Source organism: Ctenopharyngodon idella, chromosome 7 (genome assembly GCF_019924925.1).
Source record: "Ctenopharyngodon idella isolate HZGC_01 chromosome 7, HZGC01, whole genome shotgun sequence".
In the NCBI taxonomy this organism is placed as follows: Eukaryota; Metazoa; Chordata; class Actinopteri; order Cypriniformes; family Xenocyprididae; genus Ctenopharyngodon; species Ctenopharyngodon idella.
In genome coordinates this window covers 12,184,713-12,203,154 of record NC_067226.1, presented here as the reverse complement: position 1 = coordinate 12,203,154, position 18,442 = coordinate 12,184,713, and the positions used below count along the sequence as shown (strand labels likewise).

Genomic DNA, 18,442 nt, shown 5'->3' with positions numbered 1-18,442 from the left:
GTGGCCACACAAAATATTGACACTTTGGGCCCAATTTGGACATTTTCACTTAGGGGTGTACTTACTTTTATGGCCAGCGGTTTAGACATTAATGGCTGTGTGTTGAGTTATTTTGAGGGGACAGCAAATTTACACTGTTATACAAGCTGTACACTCACTACTTTACATTGTAGCAAAGTGTCATTTCTTCAGTGTTGTCACATGAAAAGATACAATAAAATATTTACAAAAATGTGAGGGGTGTACTCACTTCTGTGAGATACTGTATATGCATTCTGTCATTGACACCAGCCTGTCAATTATCATTTCACAGTTAACATCCTAATACACTCCACATTTTATTTAATTAAATTTACACTCAAGCAATTTTTCATCCCTTATTGGAGACAAAACAAGTAGCATGTTGTTCTGCCATACATCAGTCTTTCATGCTGTTTTTTGTTTGTTTGTTTTTTGCATAATGATGAATTTAAAGTTACCATGAAACTTTTACTGGTGCAAGGTCAGGATAACCTGTCAATCACATGAGAACCACAGTGATCCAACAATCCAATCAATTCCCAATGGGCAAATCAAGTCCTGCCCTACATTTTTTTTCTTGTTCGAGGAGCCATTTCACACGGATGTGCGTCACAAGAATTGTCAAGCAAGAATTTCATGGTGATGTTAAGAGTGTTTATGTGTGTTCAAGATGTTCGTCTCCCTCTGTCTCTGTTTGTACCAGCTGGTGCCACACAAAGACAAAGGAGAGAAAGAGACAGATGAAATGATACAAAGCAGTACAGGTAGCTTCATTCAGTAGCTTTTTTCCTTCTTGTTTTGTCTGACGGCAAGGCTCGTGCCAGCCTGACTCCGCTCAGCATCAGAAAGAAACATTTTCTAGGGCAGCTTTTCCCTCCATCTATATTTCATGTGTTTTTTTTTTTTCGGGGAAGAACTCCTCCCAGTGTGATGAGGGATTTAAGAAGGGTTTGTTCAAAGCAGTGTTGTGTTCGATGTGAATGAGGACAGCGGTTTTTGTGCTGTCCATGCTGGGCAAAGAAAATAATGAGCTGTAATTTTGCGGTTTTCACATAGAAAACCATAATGAGAACTTTAATGAGCCCCGTCTCTCTCTCTCTCATTCTCTCTCTCTCTCTCTCTCTCAGTCCATATGAATGTGTGCAGCATTATGTGCACTGTTTTATTTTGCATACATTTGAATAAACTTTAGATATGCGTTGTTTAGGAAAGGGTGATAGAAATCTTTTTCACAGGTCATTCTCTTCTTTGTATCTCTTGATCAGAAACACTTGTGAGTTTATTTAAACTGAAGAGCTTGTTGATCGGTTCTTCTGAAATAAGGCAGAAACAGCAGATTTCTTTTCATTCTGTTTCTCTTTCATATTGTGTTTAAACATGTTTCCTAATGACAGCAAGCTTAAAGTTATTTGTCATGTGAAGTGTAGTGTGTTCACATTCATTCACACACACACACACACACACGCACGCACGCACGCACGCACACACACACACACACACACACACACACACACACACACACACACACTCACTCACAGCCAGCTTGCTCAGGAAGGGCAAGCCAGCACAATCATTTTTAGCTCTGGCAGGGCAATATCTAGCAGGTGGGAGTATTTTTTTTTTTTTTTTAAATCAGTGGGATTATGTAAGAAGCTCATCAGTGATGCATTGCAGTTGCTGCTGGTATCCTGTGTCATTTTCAAGGCTGCCGAGCAGACAGACACTGGACTCATCCATTCTGATCATAGAGACTATAATAAGACTGGGTACTGTGCCCTGCTGTGTAACCACACAGAACACAATAATATTAACTGTTATGCAACAAGACACCTTTTTTTTTTAGGATGAGAAGGAGAAAAGCAGGTGAGAAAGATGACTTTAATATGCTGTTATCACCTGTGTTTGCACATTCTCTCCATTTTGTTTTCCTCTCTCTCTCTCTGATACATTTATCAGTGTGTGTTCATTTGGTGTGGTTTGTAGGAGGTGCTGTTGGTCTGGATATCTGTCACTTCCTGATCTTGCTCATCTGCGTGTCATTTATCAAGTCTGACCGTGTCTATAAATAGATCCATCAAATCTTCTGACATCAAGCAAACACACATGAGAAAAAACACATTTTGAGAAAAGAATTTTTATTTCACATCAACACAAGGCTATTTGTTTCAAGCATATCCGTGGGTTAAAATAGAAATACATTTCTGTCTGTATGAAATCAAGAGTGTTATGCGGTAAGCCATACAGATGGATCAGATTTCAGTGATTAACAGTGATCTCTCTCTGGAAAAGTATCAAGCACAGAAATGATGTAAATCTGAAAATCATTGCACCGAAAAGATGACAGATGGGCAAATTGAGATATTTACCCAAAAGACTGCTGCTGCTTCTTCTAAAGGAACCTTTAGAAATATATATTTAAAGTTTGAATTTATTATAATAGTTCTGAAATTAACATTTTGTGATCTAATAATTAACTGAATTATTAGCAATTCTAAATTTGCACATAATTAAGAACACTGCCTTCGGGTTGATTATATTAGAATCAAAATAATGCTTGTGTCTGATGAATAATTTATGATCTTATTCAAAATCATATTTTATTGTAGATTTTACCATATTTTATTGTAGATTAGATTTTATTGTAATCAGGTCACACATAACAGATAACACTAAAACAAACACAACAAATACTTGAGCAAATATCTTGCGTGACTAAGCTGAATATTCACATAATCAGCTGATAGATTTGATTTGCCATTTGGTTGAGTGACTCTGTTGATTATAGCACAGAATATGCATTCCTTCCAAGAATATTTGATACATACAATTTGGATGCATTGGTCAGAGGAGCGGTTGTGGTCAGTATGTGTTTAAGAGGCCTAAATATTACTGTTATTGATGTCAGTTGTTAGGCATGTCATCTGTAGAATGTGCACCCTGATGAAACACAAATACATTTCTGGAATAAATCAGGGTTATATTTGGCTACAATTTGGCTTGGAAATGGAGAGAAGGAAGCATATACTAACTTAGGTCAAAGTACATACTTTTTAGGTTAAAACATCCATACTTTTACATGGGGCAAACATCTTTAAAGGGATAGTTCAGCCAAAAATTCTGTTACCATTTACTCACCCTCAAGAAAGAAATTAATTCAACTTGAGGGGGAGTATTTTTTGGGTGAACTATCTCTTTAAAATTCAAATTTCAACATTTTACAACATCAGGATCTGTTGCCTGATATATATATATATATATATATATATAGTATACATATCCTGCTATTTATATATATTTACATTTTTTTAAATTAGAAGACAGTGATACATTTACATTTTTATACTATGCGTGCATCTTGAGAAGAGTAAAGCTGCCCTAATAAGACCCTGTATATTTATTTAGTGCATTACTGTTGTAAAGATACTAGCCACAATCAACAGTTAGTGAGCATGGCTCCATCATTCCAGCTGTGACAGTGGGACTAAGAGGATCCATAACCCTACATAGCAGGAAAACAAAAATGTTTTAATGTTTTGTTATCTCTCTAAGTGTTCTGACCACATTAGACTGATTTCTGTACTTTGATGCTGTCTGTGGATCATATTAGGGCTTCATCTGGCAAAGATTGTTTTCACCTAAAATTTGTTGTGATTGTTTGTTTATGATTAATTATGAGGGACGTCTGTTCTGCCAAACTTGGTATGAGCCATTTGCCTGATTGGGTGGGTTGTTCAGTCATAATGTTCAAGATGGCTCCGACTCGGACCAGTTTAAAACAGCAATGAGTATTTTAAACACACGTTAACAACAACACCAACATTTAATGCAGCACTGCTTAGATTAAAATACTCTAAACTACTGTGTAACAAGTAGTTTACCTGCAGAGAAGTTAGTTTCATATTACGAAACGATAACAGCTGGGTTCGTTTATTATATCTACTTAAATATTTATTATATTGGAGTACTACATATCTGTGTACAGGAATAGAGTACTATTGTAAAAATTCAACCACGTGTTTAACAAATCATTGCGTTTAAGTGGTGGTTTGAAGAATATTAAACTGTATTCTTAGGTGTATAGAGGATGCCACATTGCAATTTGCTTGCGTGGATTATCTAGCATCTGTTTCCAGTGCTGCAGGCCAGTGCCGGAGGTGTGGAGCCCCAGCATGCAGCGGCCCAGGGGGAGCAGGGTCCCGGGACTAGCCAGGTTCAGTACCTCCAAATCCACGCTGGATTTAGCCAGTAGCTCACTGGGCAGCTCCAACATCATCATCTCGTTCCAGACCGGATTCATCTTGTGCTTCACTCTCCGTGTCTGCTTCTTCTTCAGTTTGGCATTTTGATGTTTCAAAGTCAACTTTACTGAAAGATCTATCAGAGAACATACAGGTTACAGTACTCTCTTTATTACACCTAAAATATTGACATTAATATTGTATGTATGTACAGTATCTCACAGAAGTGAGTACACCCCTCTCATTTTTGTAAATATTTTATTATATCTTTTCATGTGACAACACTGAAGAAATGACACTTTGCTACAATGTAAAGTAGTGAGTGTACAGCTTGTATAACAGTGTAAATTTGGTGTCCCCTCAAAATAACTCAACACACAGCCATTAATGTCTAAACCACTGGCCACAAAAGTGAGTACACCCCTAAGTGAAAATGTCCAAATTGGGCCCAATTAGCCATTTTCTCTCTCCCCGGTGTCATGCGACGCGTTAGTGTTACAAGGTCTCAGGTGTGAATGGGGAGCAGATGTGTTAAATTTGGTGTTATCGCTCTCACTCTCACATACTGGTCACTGGAAGTTCAACATGGCACCTCATGGCAAAGAACTCTCTGAGGATCTGAAAAAAAGAATTGTTGCTCTACATAAAGATGGCGTAGGCTATAAGAAGATTGCCAAGACCCTGAAACTGAGCTGCAGCACGGTGGCCAAGACCATACAGCGGTTTAACAGGAGAAGTTCCACTCAGAACAGGCCTCGCCATGGTCAACCAAAGAAGTTGAGTGCACGTGCGTCATATCCAGAGGTTGTGTTTGGGAAATAGATGTATGAGTGCTGCCTGCATTGCTGCAGAGGTTGAAGGGGTGGGGGGTCAGCCTGTCAGTGCTCAGACCATATGCCGCACACTGCATCAAATTGGTCTGCATGGCTGTCGTCCCAGAAGGAAGCCTCTTCTAAAGATGATGCAAAAGAAAGCCCGCAAACAGTTTGCTGAAGACAAGCAGACTAAGGACATGGATTACTGTAACCATGTCCTGTGGTCTAATGAGACCAAGATAAACTTATTTGGTTCAGATGGTGTCAAGCATGTGTGGTGGCAACAAGGTGAGGAGTACAAAGACAAGTGTGTCTTGCCTACAGTCAACATGATGGTGGGAGTGTCATGGTCTGGGGCTGCATGAGTGCTGCTGGCACTGGGGAGCTACAGTTAATTGAGGGAACCATGAATGCCAACATGTACTGTGACATACTGAAGCAGAGAATGGTCCCCTCCCTTTGGAGACTGGGCCTCAGGGCAGTATTCCAACATGATAATGACCCCAAACACACCTCCAAGACAACCACTGCCTTGCTAAAGAAGCTGAGGGTAAAGGTGATGGACTGGCCAAGCACGTCTCCAGACCTAAACCCTATTGAGCATCTGTGGGGCATCCTCAAACGGAAGGCAGAGGAGCGCAAGGTCTCTAACATCCACCAGCTCAGTGATGTTGTCATGGAGGAGTGGAAGAGGATTCCAGTGGCAACCTGTGAAGCTCTGGTGAACTCCATGCCCAAGAGCGTTAAGGCAGTGCTGGAAAGTAATGGTGGCCACACAAAATATTGACACTTTGGGCCCAATTTGGACATTTTCACTTAGGAGTGTACTCACTTTTGTGGCCAGCGGTTTAGACATTAATGGCTGTGGGTTGAGTTATTTTGAGAGGACAGCAAATTTACACTGTTATACAAGCTGTGCACTCACTACTTTACATTGTAGCAAAGTGTCATTTCTTCAGTGTTGTCACATGAAAAGATATAATAAAATATTTACAAAAATGTGAGGGGTGTACTCACTTCTATGAGATACTGTATTTATTTAGGTCAAGCAGTTTGGAAAATGGATGGATATATTTAATGTAATGTAATGTACATGTACATTACAAGTTAAAAGTTTGGAATAATAAAGATTTTTTAAAGAAGTCATCCAGGTTGCAATAGAAATGCTTTGGATATATATATATTTTTATATGTAATTTATTCCTGAGATGGCAAAGCCGAATTTTCAGTAGTCTTCAGTGGAATAAATTACATTTTAAAATATATTCAAATAAAAAACAGTTCTATTAAATTGTAATAATGTTTCACAATATTACTGATTTTGCTGTATGTTTGATTAAATAAATGCAGTCTGACTTCTTTCAAAAACATTCAAAATTATTAATCCAAACTATTGACCGGTATTGTATGTATTTATTGAGCTGCTGAACCTCTGGTTCACTTCCATCTTAAAACTGATAGTATGGTTATAGTGGGATTACACAAATGATAATGTAAGTAACTAATAGTTGATTTGGGATTACTTTTTTTGTTCACATTGATTGGAGTGTCGTTAGCAACAAAGTGTAAATACCTATGTTGTCTTTCAGTTTGTCTGACTGAAGTCCTCTAGCCTTCATTACTACCACCCCAAGTCTATTGGCTGCTGGCAGATAACTGAGTGACAATAGTAGCTCTCCAGCTGATGATGCCACTTCCTGCTGAAAAAGACAGAGAAACTTTGGGTTGAAAGTCTTGAAATGCTTCATGGGTCAAAGTTTTTGAGTAAAAGAATTGATTTTAAAATACATTTTTGTGTCAGGCAATTTTACTTTTTAACTCTGTGTTCACATGAATAGAGGTTTTAAAATTTGCATATTCATAATTCTTTTCTTGCAGGGTTAATGAACTTGACTTTTCACTGCATAGAGAATAATTTCATTCAAATGTGCTAGTAATTTGTGACACAGACTGAATGTGACAAGTTCCTCTCTCAGGGCAAAAGGTGCTGATTTAAATTATCAATTTGTCAGCAAAGCCCTTAGATTAAACACTCTGAATTATGGTATTTCATAACCATCATGACCTTATACAAATCTGCCCCTGCCTTCAGTCAGCCCCACTTAATCAGCTGCATGAGCAGAACATGACATTTTACTGAAATATAATCTGGTGCTTTTGATTCAGGTCTGACGAGTTTGGATTTATCAAACCATTGTGTTTGATATTACTCCAGTGCAGTGTTGATGAACACAGTGACAAATAATACTGATAATAAATATTTTTCAAATAAACAACACGGAAAGCTTTAGGGCACTGCAATTATTATTCATTATTCATAGTCATATTAGCATAGTAATATTCAAACTGATAATGTCTGGAAATAAATTGAAATTATATTCAGTGTGCAGACATTTCTGCAATATACTCAGTACATCAGTTTCTGTCTCATTCCCTCATTCATGAATGATGTTTACAAGAATGGGATTAGAAGGTCGAAAATAAAAGAGTCCAAGGCATCAAACCAAAGCCTTATCCTGAATAATCAAACATGAATCATATGATAAATAACCGTACTCACAATAATAAAGAGTGTGTGAGCATCTTTTTGTATATGAACAAATAATACATTCTGACGGTGATCATAACCTGGTTTAAACTGTGTCATCCTCTTAATCACTGGCACATTACATACTGTACATGCAAACACACAAACAACCCCCCCCCCCCCCCCTCTCTCGCTCTCTCTCTCTTTCTCTCTGCAGTCCAGTGGTAGTTAGTAATTCCTGGCATGTCTGTGTGTGTGTGTCTGTTAGAACCGGATCTCCTCTGGGAGGTGTGATGACGCAGATAAGATCTCCACTCTCATCAACAGATCACACAGCAGTGGGGGTGGAATGCATGTGTGTGTGTGTGCGTTCCTGTTTTTGTGACATATCAGGACAAATTTGTATAATGACATGGGTATGACATAGGTATTACAAAGAGAGGGTGACTTATGAGGACATTACCCCATGTCCCCATTTTTCAAAAGGCTTATAAATCATACAGAATGAGTTTCTTTGAGAAAGTACGGCGCACGGTAACCTGCACGTATGTATGTACAAGAGAAATGTCTGAGCTATTTTTAAACTCTGTCAATATGTGCACTTTGCACTTGTAGAAACACAAACACACAGTAAGCATCTCATAATAAAGTCTTCATATTGCACCAAGTGTGCATCCATGGTATATGAAAAGTGTGTAAAAAGTATATTACCTCTATTGCTGTATTTTATATGTTTTAGTGTTTTAATATGCCTCATTCCCCACAAGGGAAGTGGATTAATAAACATACTAAATGATGCTTATTTGAAAATGCAAAAAGGTTTCTGTGATAGGTAGGTTCAGGGGTGGGGTTAGGGGATAGAAAATACAGTTTGTACAGTATAAAAATCATTATGTCTATGGAGAGATCCCCTCAAAGATACAGAAACATAACGTGTGTGTGTTGTTTGTGGGCACACCAGTAGCATTCAAACATAGAACTCCAGCATGATTGCCTGGCTGACTTTTCCATCTCTCTGCCTACAAATACATGTTTAAAGGTCATAAACTTGCACAGTCAGTCTGAACACTGTTTAGTCCAATAGTCCAATTAATATAAATCAGTTCAAATGATGTACATTCAATATGTACATTCATAGTCATTGCCCACACCAATGTGATTTAATTATTTATTATGTTTAAACTCCTATTTATGTTCTTGAGACTCCAGAGACACCAGAAGCTTCAAATACCTGTTTGCTGCTCAACACTGGCTTTTTTATAGCTGCCCTTTTAATACAATTAATTTTTTTAACAGGAACTTTCATTAATAAGCTTTTATCTGACCGAGTTCTGCTGTGCTTTAAATCACTTACAAATCTTATGATAATTTGATTATCTCCATTCAGTTTTCACGCAATATTAGTTGTTTTCATGCCTTTTGCACAACATTGCACCATTTCAAGCTTTTCATCTTCAGAAAGATCTTTCTTCCTCCCCATATTGCATGAGAACTGTGACTTGCTTAATAATGTGGAACAACCTCTAAGCAGGGTTTCCATAGACCTGGCAAATTATTTTGTCTGAGATTGATACCAGTTATCTAAAAAGACGTGGAAAATAAACAAATGATTTTGTTCTGATGAGACCAAGTAAATAAACAAACAAACATTTTCTTAGAAAAACTAAAATCTTAATGTTTATTGTACTGAAATCTTACTGATATGTCACTTACGTAATAATTTGGAACACGGTATATTATATTTTGATAAATGTAGACTTGTTTCCAAAATGCCCCATGATCTTTAAACTATCATCATGGCAGACTCCATCTTAAAAAAGGCTGGATTTCTACTAATTTGCCTGTGGTGTTACTGTCTCTCTTGGTGGAAATACTGGTAACACCACAGATATAAATAGTTAGCACCAGTGCTTATAAGGATCACCACTAGTATTTGATTAAAATTTATTCAAAATCAAAATGTCCTAAAGTTTCCACTTTACTGAATATATATGAAACATTTTAAATACATACCAATAAATGTTATTTATTTTTATTTATTTATTTATTTTTTTATAAATTCTGCCTCTCGTTTGCCACTCTAAATTGAAGAATGACTCATTTCTGAATAACGACCGATGTCCATCTCTAACTCTCTGTCTCTTCTGTCCCTCCATTGACAGTCTACACAACTACCACTTTGATGCTTCAAAAAGTTCATAAAGAGATCATAAAACTAATCCATATGAATCGGGCGGTTTAGTCCAAATTTTCTGGAGAGACTCGATCACATTATACGAATAGATTGAATTTAGGCTTTAATTCACATATAAACATTGATCAGCGCACATAAACAGAAGCTCAACTGTACTTGCTTTGACGTGTGAGAACAAACCTCAAAGAGTGCAACAGTGCTCGTCCCCTTTTTCAGTGGCACTGGTTCCATAAGTATTTTTTCCATTCATTTTTCCCATAGGGATTTTAAAAAAGTGTTTGTTAAAGCGTTATAAGCCATGAACTAAGCCAATCAGCTACGAGGTGAATCATAACATTACAGACATTGATTTGAAACAAATACATTTTTGAAAATCGGACAAAAGGTACAAGATTGTGTACTTAACGGCTTTAGTGATGGAAAAAACTACAATCCCATGAAGCATTGCGAACAGTATAATCAAATTAAAAATGAAGGAGAAATATAAAACTACTCATTTACAAATGTTGATTATATATAAAAACAATATATTTTAAGTTTATTGCAAAATATGCATATATACAAACATTTATGTATTTTGAGATCACAGAGAGATTGACTCATTCGTCATTCGCAGTGCTAAAGAGCTATTTTGGCGCGTGTTGCTTTTCGACTCTCTGATTGGTGGACTTTTCTGTACAGCATCAACAATATGAGGGTGAGTAAATGATGAATCATTTTTGGATGAACTAACCCTATAATGTTCCACTTGTGGACATTTTTAAGCAATGTTCCTCACCTGTTTGGGTGGCTGTAAGTCAACCCAGCAGTCAGCATCCAACATCATGCTTACATCAGCCAGCTTAAAGCGCATCGTGCCCAGAGTGGAATTATGGGAGAATCGATCACAGCAGTGAAGGGAGAGGGCCACCTCTCCATCTAGACCATCCGTGTCTTCGGTGCCCTCTACAGGGAGGGTGAACACCAGCTCCTCTCCCCACTGCACATGTGCTGCCAGCTTGTGGACCGCTGTCTGAGCGTGCTTCTGCTCTTCAGAGACACTCACACACCCTGATATATAACCTTCACATCCTGCATCCACTGATATATTATCCGCTGCGGAAAGAAGGGAATATGAGTCATATTATAACAAGGAACAGGATGACAAATTGAGGCTGCTCCAAACCACAGAGGCACCAAGCATCACATATTCTCTTTTTTTAACTCCTCACTTTTCACTCCTTTCTACATCTCAACCAGCATGACTGATCCTCTCTCTCTTTCCTGTTTGGATGAGCAGAATAGCGGTTTTGAGTTTAAAGCATTTACTCTCATTACCGATAATGATGCGTATCAATCAAGGCTGCAACCATTGAAATGGTAATTCTGTGATTAAGAGGCTTTAAGCTGCCTGAAAGAGGCTTTCATTTCTCTCAAACATTGGTTTAATCACAGAGAGTTTTGAATATCAAATCCTCCCTCTGGTCTAGCCTCAAAAGCAGACCAAAACTGCTGTACAGTGACACCTCTATCCCACAAACACAACACACCTGGCTGAGCCATAAGAGGATTACAAGTACAACACCAAAGCCTACTTTTTACAGATATCTGCTCGTTGTTTGACCTTCTGATGACCTTAAAACTGCTCCCCCTAGAGCTTCTCTATACAGCTGATGTGTTTGTTAAGGCTTTTTCACAGATTTTTTTCATTTGTTTAGTTGCCTAAAGTCAGAGCCAATCTGCAAATTTTGGCACGTTGTAGTTGACAGATTTTACAGAATTTTGCGTAGTGTATGATGGGCATATTCTCCGATTTTTTAGCTTCAGACTATCCTGTTGGAAGATATCGAGACATTTTTAGATCACATATTGTTTTTGTTTGCCATACATGTCCTAGCAACAAAGCGTATGTTTTTGTGTGAGTTTATTTGTTCTTTTTAATAAATCTGGGGCCAGTTGCATAAACCGTTTAGGCTAGTCTTACAAGTTAGACAAGTTCTTTTTTTTTTCTTTTACGACTGTTCATAACTTTTTTAAATCAGTTACATAAAAATGTAGATTGGCCTAATTTGACACTGAAAAGTATCAAAAGTATCACTGCTCACTGTAAAGAAAAGATTATCAGTGAATAACAACTTGAATTATTGTTATTTTAGTATTATTTATATAATATTATAGTATTCATTAATATTTTTAATTATTAGCTTTTATTTTTATATTTTCAGCTTCCATTTTAATTTTAGTTTAAATTTTGTTATGTGCTTTTCTCATTTTCATATATATATATATATATATATATATAATTTTATAATTTATAATTTTATTTCAGCCTTATTTGAATTATAGTTCTTCACACCAAGTTATGATATGGCTTATCTCTCTATATAATGCATTTTTCACCAGTACATTCTTGAAAATTTCTTCTTTTGTGTGTGACACGTGGGTGAGCAAATGATCATTTTTGGTGAACTACTGTATCACTTTAAAAATGGAAGAATGAGTGAAATGTTCTTTTTGTATATTTATAGTTGTGTAGTGTATTCCAGCCTTTAGTCTGTGTTTGTGTGTGTGTGCGATCACCTTCTGGAAATTAAAAAGATTGTGAAACTGTGAACATGTGATTGCATACGATGTTTGAATAATAGCAGTCTTTTTACAATGTGACAGCAATCTAGGATGATTACGCTTATTGTATGTACCTTTTGAAACACCTGTTGGTAAATTATCATCACCAAAGGGATGCTACACAATATAGCCTGGGATTCACCTGCGATCCACAGGTGCCCCACTATCTTTAGAAACAGAGTAGATGCATGCTTGTTACCTTCTACAATGCTGATGTGTAGTTCTCCACTCTCTTTGTGCAGGCTGATTGAGAAGTGCAGTTTAGGATATAGGATGGAGCTACTTGTCGTCATGCCACCGGTTTGCTCAGATATGCAGGACATTTCATCTGCAGAAGCTGATGTAAAGGAAATAAATGTGAGTGTAGATTCAGTTCTGAGTAAATAAAGACTATTTTAAGGGAAGGGTTCTCATTAAAATCCTTCGTATTCCTGAGACCAGAAAACAGACTATAGTTAGTTCTGATCCTCCAGGGAATTTCACTGTTTGTATATGCATTATTGGTGGGTATTTTTCAGTGAATCGTTCTGCAGGTCATGATAATCCAGTAGTTGATGAAAAGTGACTGTTTTTAAAGGGAGTCATGAAATCATTCACTCATCTGATTCAATCAATATTATTAATTCATTTATGATTCATTCATTTGCGAGTGGTGCTTGAAGACATTTAATGTCTGGAACTGTTTTCACTGGTGGATCAAAAATAGACAATGGAAATGGGAATAGTGCATCCAAAAATGTAAAAATCCATAAAAGCAATATCATATTCTACACATGCAGCACGGCATTCAGAACAAAATCAAATGTGTTGTTAAATTCTTCGAAAAAAGGTAGCACTCACTTTTCTTTCTCTCTTTCTTTCTCTGCATCTGCTAGTGGGTGGATAAAATTAAATCTGTCTCATAAAGGAGGGCTTGATCGTGAATTATTATATGGTACGTAACCTTTACTTATCATGATAGTTGCTGTGTGCTATGAGTCAGACCATATATGCGTATGAGCGGTTAACAATCGCCTCTGAGCAAAATCTGCACAGTTTTTAACAGCATCAAAAATGCCACTGGTGTCTAACATTTTAATGCTGTTTAATGACCGAAATTCCAGTTAGCATCTAATCCATTAAGGGGTGAAATGACTAATAGTTCACAATTTAAATCTTTTCATGTCCATAAATAAAATCAGCCTCAGATTTACTGAATTCAGACTGATTGAAATTACCTGGTTTCACACACTGTCTGAAGTGGACTGGAATGCACAGAGAAACCAGTCTCTCACACACACGCACACACACACACATACACACACAGCCTCCCCCATTGAGTTCCATTAGATTTTAGCTGTTATTTGCTTACCTTGCCGTGGGAGAGAGAAGACCTCCTCACGTTCGGTTGCCTGGTTACAGGTGTCGAGCTTGGCAGCAGACGTGTCATTGGCAGCTCCATGTTCTTTGTAGTTTATTACCTCTTGAGAAGTGACAGAAGGTTTAGGCCGGTAGATTTTAGGGAACTTCAAAGATGCTTGAGGCTGGATGGGTTCGGTGCACTTCTGCACACTGAACTAAAACATGTACATGAAGAAGAGAGAGAAAAAAAAAATGATGAGCTACAGGGAAATAATATGATTGGTTAGAGAATGGATAGGTAAGAAAGGTAGTTGGTTACATCACTCAAACCATTAGGCATTCAACCTATATTATAATAGGATTTCATGAGTTTACACATACATGAAATCAGATATAGTAATTTATGCTTATTTGGCGTGCTGTCCCGGGGGGGCTCAGAGCTCGAAATTTGGCCCGAACCCAGAGTACTTCTCCTCCTTGACTGGGATAGAAACCAGCCAAGAGTGAGGTGATGGGGTGATGGAGGGATGCTGTGAAACTATTGCGGGACAGAGGTGAGGGACGGCTATATATACCGGCTTTCTCTTGCGCTGATTGGTTGATTAGCTGAACGTGCTCCTCCCGAACTTTGTTAAATAAACTTCTTTTGGAAATTCACCATTGATCATGCCAAGTAATACCATTCCAGTTATTAATGGATCTTAACCAAAAAGTATATTCAATAAAATTAGACTGACCCAACCAAAAATACAAAAACAACACACACACACATATACACACACACACACACACACACACACACACACACACACAAAAAAACACAACAACTACAACAACAACAACAATAATATATAATTTCATTCGAGGAACTGAAGCTCAAAAAATAATCAGTTCCAATAATTCTTTCATACTCAAACCTTACATTATTCAGACATGTTCTTTCATCAGCATCAATTTTAAACAACTTGCAATGTCATAGACATCAGACAAGGGCATTTCACTAAGGGGCTTTCTGCTGGCTGAATTTCATGTTTCATTGGGGTTTGAGAGAATCTCAAATCTGAGAGAAACAGGCAAGCATGAATGAAAAAATCAATGCCAGAACACTCCATTTCCCCCAGGTGGGCAGTTATCATGCTGAAATAGAGTGCACAGAGTAAGGAGCGAGAGAGGATATTCTTATATTCCTCTCATCTTCCCCCGCCCCCTCTTCATTAATAATAAATACTGGTGCAATGAGACTGTGCTCGCCTACTTTACAATCCGATATGAAACTGACCTTAATGCTAAATATATACTGATACACATCGATACACAGTCATATAATCCTTTAGATACTCAGTTCTGTCTTAATTGTGCTGTTTTTTTTTTTAGCTGACAAAATCAGCAAATTAGCTAGAATCATTTTTTGCTCATGCGTTTGCCTCTGATGCTCTTGTCTGCCCCAGCTTACATTTTAATTGGGTATATCTTTAAAAGAGGTTGAAAGACTTAAGAGGGAAATCTACACTCTCACAATCATCATCATCTCTTTCTTAAATTGAGAGAATGGTTATAGGGCCCTATGATTTTGCAGTATCCTGTCATTAAAATTGAATTTACTGTATAACACATAATGCCACAGAATCAAATTGCGGTAGGGACTAGTGACACTGTTCTAGTGGTCTAGTGGTTTGATGTGTGTGTGTAACGTTGTGTGTGGCTGTAGTAAGCACACAATGCAGGAGATTAAAAGAAACAAACAACGTTACAGAAGACTGAACCTTTTTTGCTGCCTTTTCTGTTTTAAAATGGACTTACCACTAGTATGTTTTCTCTGCCTAGAGCAGAAGCAACAATCCCTCGAGGGCCACATGAGAGACTTTTTAGATCTGGTGTGCCTTACGTAATTCCCTTTCCGCTCCTTATGTGTATTTTATTATACCAGCTTGAACGAGCAGACTAAGGCACACCTGCCCAACGATGGTCCTTGAGGGACATTCGTGGGTGCTGGTGAATTGTGGATCCCCCTTTCACTGTCTGCCCCGCTGAGGAGGACATCACCAGCCCCACTCTGGACACAGAGCCCATCCAGCCGCCTCCCACACCCTGCATGGAGCCTATGCCAGAGCCCACCACAGACATGGAGCCAGAGCCTGCCGTGATGTTAGTACCAGAAATCACAACTGAGCCAACCATCGCCCTGGAGCCTGAGCCCAACAAAGAGTCTGACCAGGTGCATAAGCGGCAACATAATGTGTGTCATTGTGGAGTAAGAGGGCATAGAAGGAAGCCCCGCTCACATTCCTGCCGCTGAGGGTGAGCCGTACCTGGCCTCTGAGAATTAATTCTATGAGGAATTGGAAGAGGATATTTCCCTATGTCATCTCCTCCTGTTTCCTACCCTTCGCCAGCCCCTTGTTTGCCTCCAGAGCCCCCACCCTCCCTCCTCTGTTGAACTTAATTTAGTAAAATGTTTAGTTTCATTGTGTTTTGGTTTGATTCTGTTCCTGTTCCCTGTCATATTAAGTTGACCTAGTTTCCTATATATTGTGTGCCATGCAGTTTGTTTCCATAATTACTCATTTAGCTCCCTTTGTTTGTGTGTATGTCTGGACAAAATGTCCCCATAAAGATGGCAATATCTTTTGCCAACATCGTGATGACCAAATGTCCCCAAAAGGATAGTAAAATCTGAAATGATGTACATTGTGAGCACCAGCCGGTAGTCCTTAATTTGTTAAACACCTTAAAATGTTAAAATATTTAAGCAAGGGTTACATTTACAAGCAGGATATAGGAAATATCATTAGCTCAAGATAAATCCAATACAAGTCAATGGAAAGCCCCCATCATGATAGAAGGACAATCATGTGTGTGTGTGCAGCTATGTGAGTCGTGACTCTAGACTGTTTCAGCGAAAGCTCAGCAGATGCCGAACAACACCAGTGTGTGAGTATATGTGTACACAAGCATGTCTGTCTGTATTTTTGTGTATGAATGTCAGTACAAATCATTTCTAAACTAATTATCTCTTACAAAAGCACTCTGGAGAAGATTCCAATAATAATCTTGTCCCTCACCAATCCTTAACCTGCCTGTTACTGGATGAATTAAATGTTCTGTGAGAGAGCTGATCTGATGATCTGGTACTGATGGCTGGTTTTCATCCTTCTCTTTTGATTTGAAAGTCTGCTAATGTTAATATTTCTTCTTCAAAGAGATACAAATGATATTCTATTTCCTATGACAACATAGTAAGAGGAAGATTCAGAACTGTGATAGAATCAGGAAATGGGCTGTAACAAGAGACACGTTGGCTCTTTTTGTAATGTCTCTTTCTGGTTTCTCTTTCTCTTTGTATACATTAAAGTAACATCTTTTGCTCCTCATTAGGAAAATACAAAGAGAATCATTCACGTCAACAAAAATGTCTGAAAATGTAATTAAAACACCCTCCACAAATAATTTCAGACAAGTTTTTCTGACCACACACCAGTAAATAAGGTGTCATAACAGATACAATGACCATTAAATTTGATTTGCAATGTATTTACTATGAAATACATAGTACATTTGCATCATAATGCTACCTGTGGATCATTCCATAATGACATCCAGTAAAGAGTTTTTTAATTACATGCAAAGAAATCCTTTTTAGTACAGTATCACTGTTTCTGCCTCAGAGAGCTAACCTGCATTATATAAGCACCACTTCCATCCTTCCACTCAGGTGAGTCAGAACATTTCTCCCATTGAATATCTCTCATCTCTGTTTGTGTCCTTTTAATAAGCTCTTTCCCTTGTATTTAAATATCAAATTTGGTTGCAGGTCCATGGCTGTGTGTGAGTGAGTGTCAGTCTTACCTGTGTTAGAGTATGCAGGATACTGGGTTTGGCTTTCTCTGGGTCAGTTTCGTCCCCTCTCTCAAGTTTCCCCTTCTTACAGCTCTTACAAAGCAGGGAGAGACCACACAGTGTCAACACTCCAGACACGGTACCCAACGTAGCCCCCAACAGCGCTGTCGCAGACACGAGCATTCCCACCCTGAAGCAGACACCCAAACACACCGAATGAAGTGCAAAGGAGAGAAGAGGAGAAAACAGGAGGAACAATCCACTCTTCAGATATGTGCCTCCATGGTGAGAGAGGAGGAGAGAGGAGATGAGTGGAGAGATACTAGTGACATAGAGTGGCACGTGTGTGATGCACTGTCTGAAACCAACTCAGCCAGGCAGACAGAGCAAAAGGGAGAGAGAGATGAGGAAAGAGAGGCAGACATAGACAGAAGGGAGGTAATCAAAGGGGAGGGGCTTAGATGGCTGGCAACCCCCCCTCAATAAGAAGTCTGTCACTGTAGCCCACCCCCTTCATCACCAAAGTGGCTGCACGTCAGCCTTTACGTCAGAGCTGCATGAACTCACCTTCACACACTGGGTGTGCTGTAGCAGAGCTTCATATCCGCACATAGTATAGAATGATTCTTAAAATAATGAGGAATGAAGTGTGGGAGTGTTGTAATGAAGACAGGCTGATTTATTTACACGTTTGACAGGCGCTTTTATCCAAATCAAATTACACTGCATTTTATCAGTTCATGCATTCCCTGGGAATCAAACCCACGACCTTGGTGTTGCTAGCACCATGTGTTTTAGCTAAATAGTTGAACATTATAGGTATGGTTAGGTTTTTGTAAATATGGTAATAATGCTAATTATGCTT

The 18,442-nt window shown here is 38.3% G+C and overlaps 1 protein-coding gene across 2 annotated transcripts; it reads right to left on the bottom strand.

Annotated features, from left to right (window-relative positions):
- Positions 1-2,135: 2,135 nt before the first annotated feature.
- Positions 2,136-18,015, bottom strand: syt13 (synaptotagmin XIII). Of its 2 annotated transcripts, none has more exons than XM_051901401.1 (6): positions 17,587-18,015; positions 13,751-13,955; positions 12,599-12,736; positions 10,574-10,890; positions 6,648-6,771; positions 2,136-4,395 (listed from the first exon to the last, which is right to left on the bottom strand). In XM_051901401.1, the coding sequence occupies exons 1-6, from the start codon at positions 17,758-17,760 to the stop codon at positions 4,091-4,093; spliced, it is 1,263 nt and encodes a 420-aa protein (XP_051757361.1). In that variant the 5' UTR covers positions 17,761-18,015; the 3' UTR covers positions 2,136-4,090. The 2 variants fall into 2 exon arrangements, with proteins under 2 accessions (XP_051757361.1, XP_051757360.1); XM_051901400.1 differs by having other exon boundaries at positions 6,648-6,774; positions 17,587-18,014.
- Positions 18,016-18,442: the final 427 nt, after the last annotated feature.

Coding starts and splice junctions, on each gene's coding strand:
- syt13 (XM_051901400.1), bottom strand. CDS start 17,760: ATGCTCGTGTCTGCGACAGCGCTGTTGGGGGCTACGTTGGGTACCGTG. Junction 12,737..13,750: donor CTTCTCTCTCCCACGGCAAG/GTAAGCAAATAA, acceptor CCTTTACATCAG/CTTCTGCAGATGAAATGTCC. Junction 6,775..10,573: donor ACTTACAGCCACCCAAACAG/GTGAGGAACATT, acceptor TGTCTTTTTCAG/CAGGAAGTGGCATCATCAGC.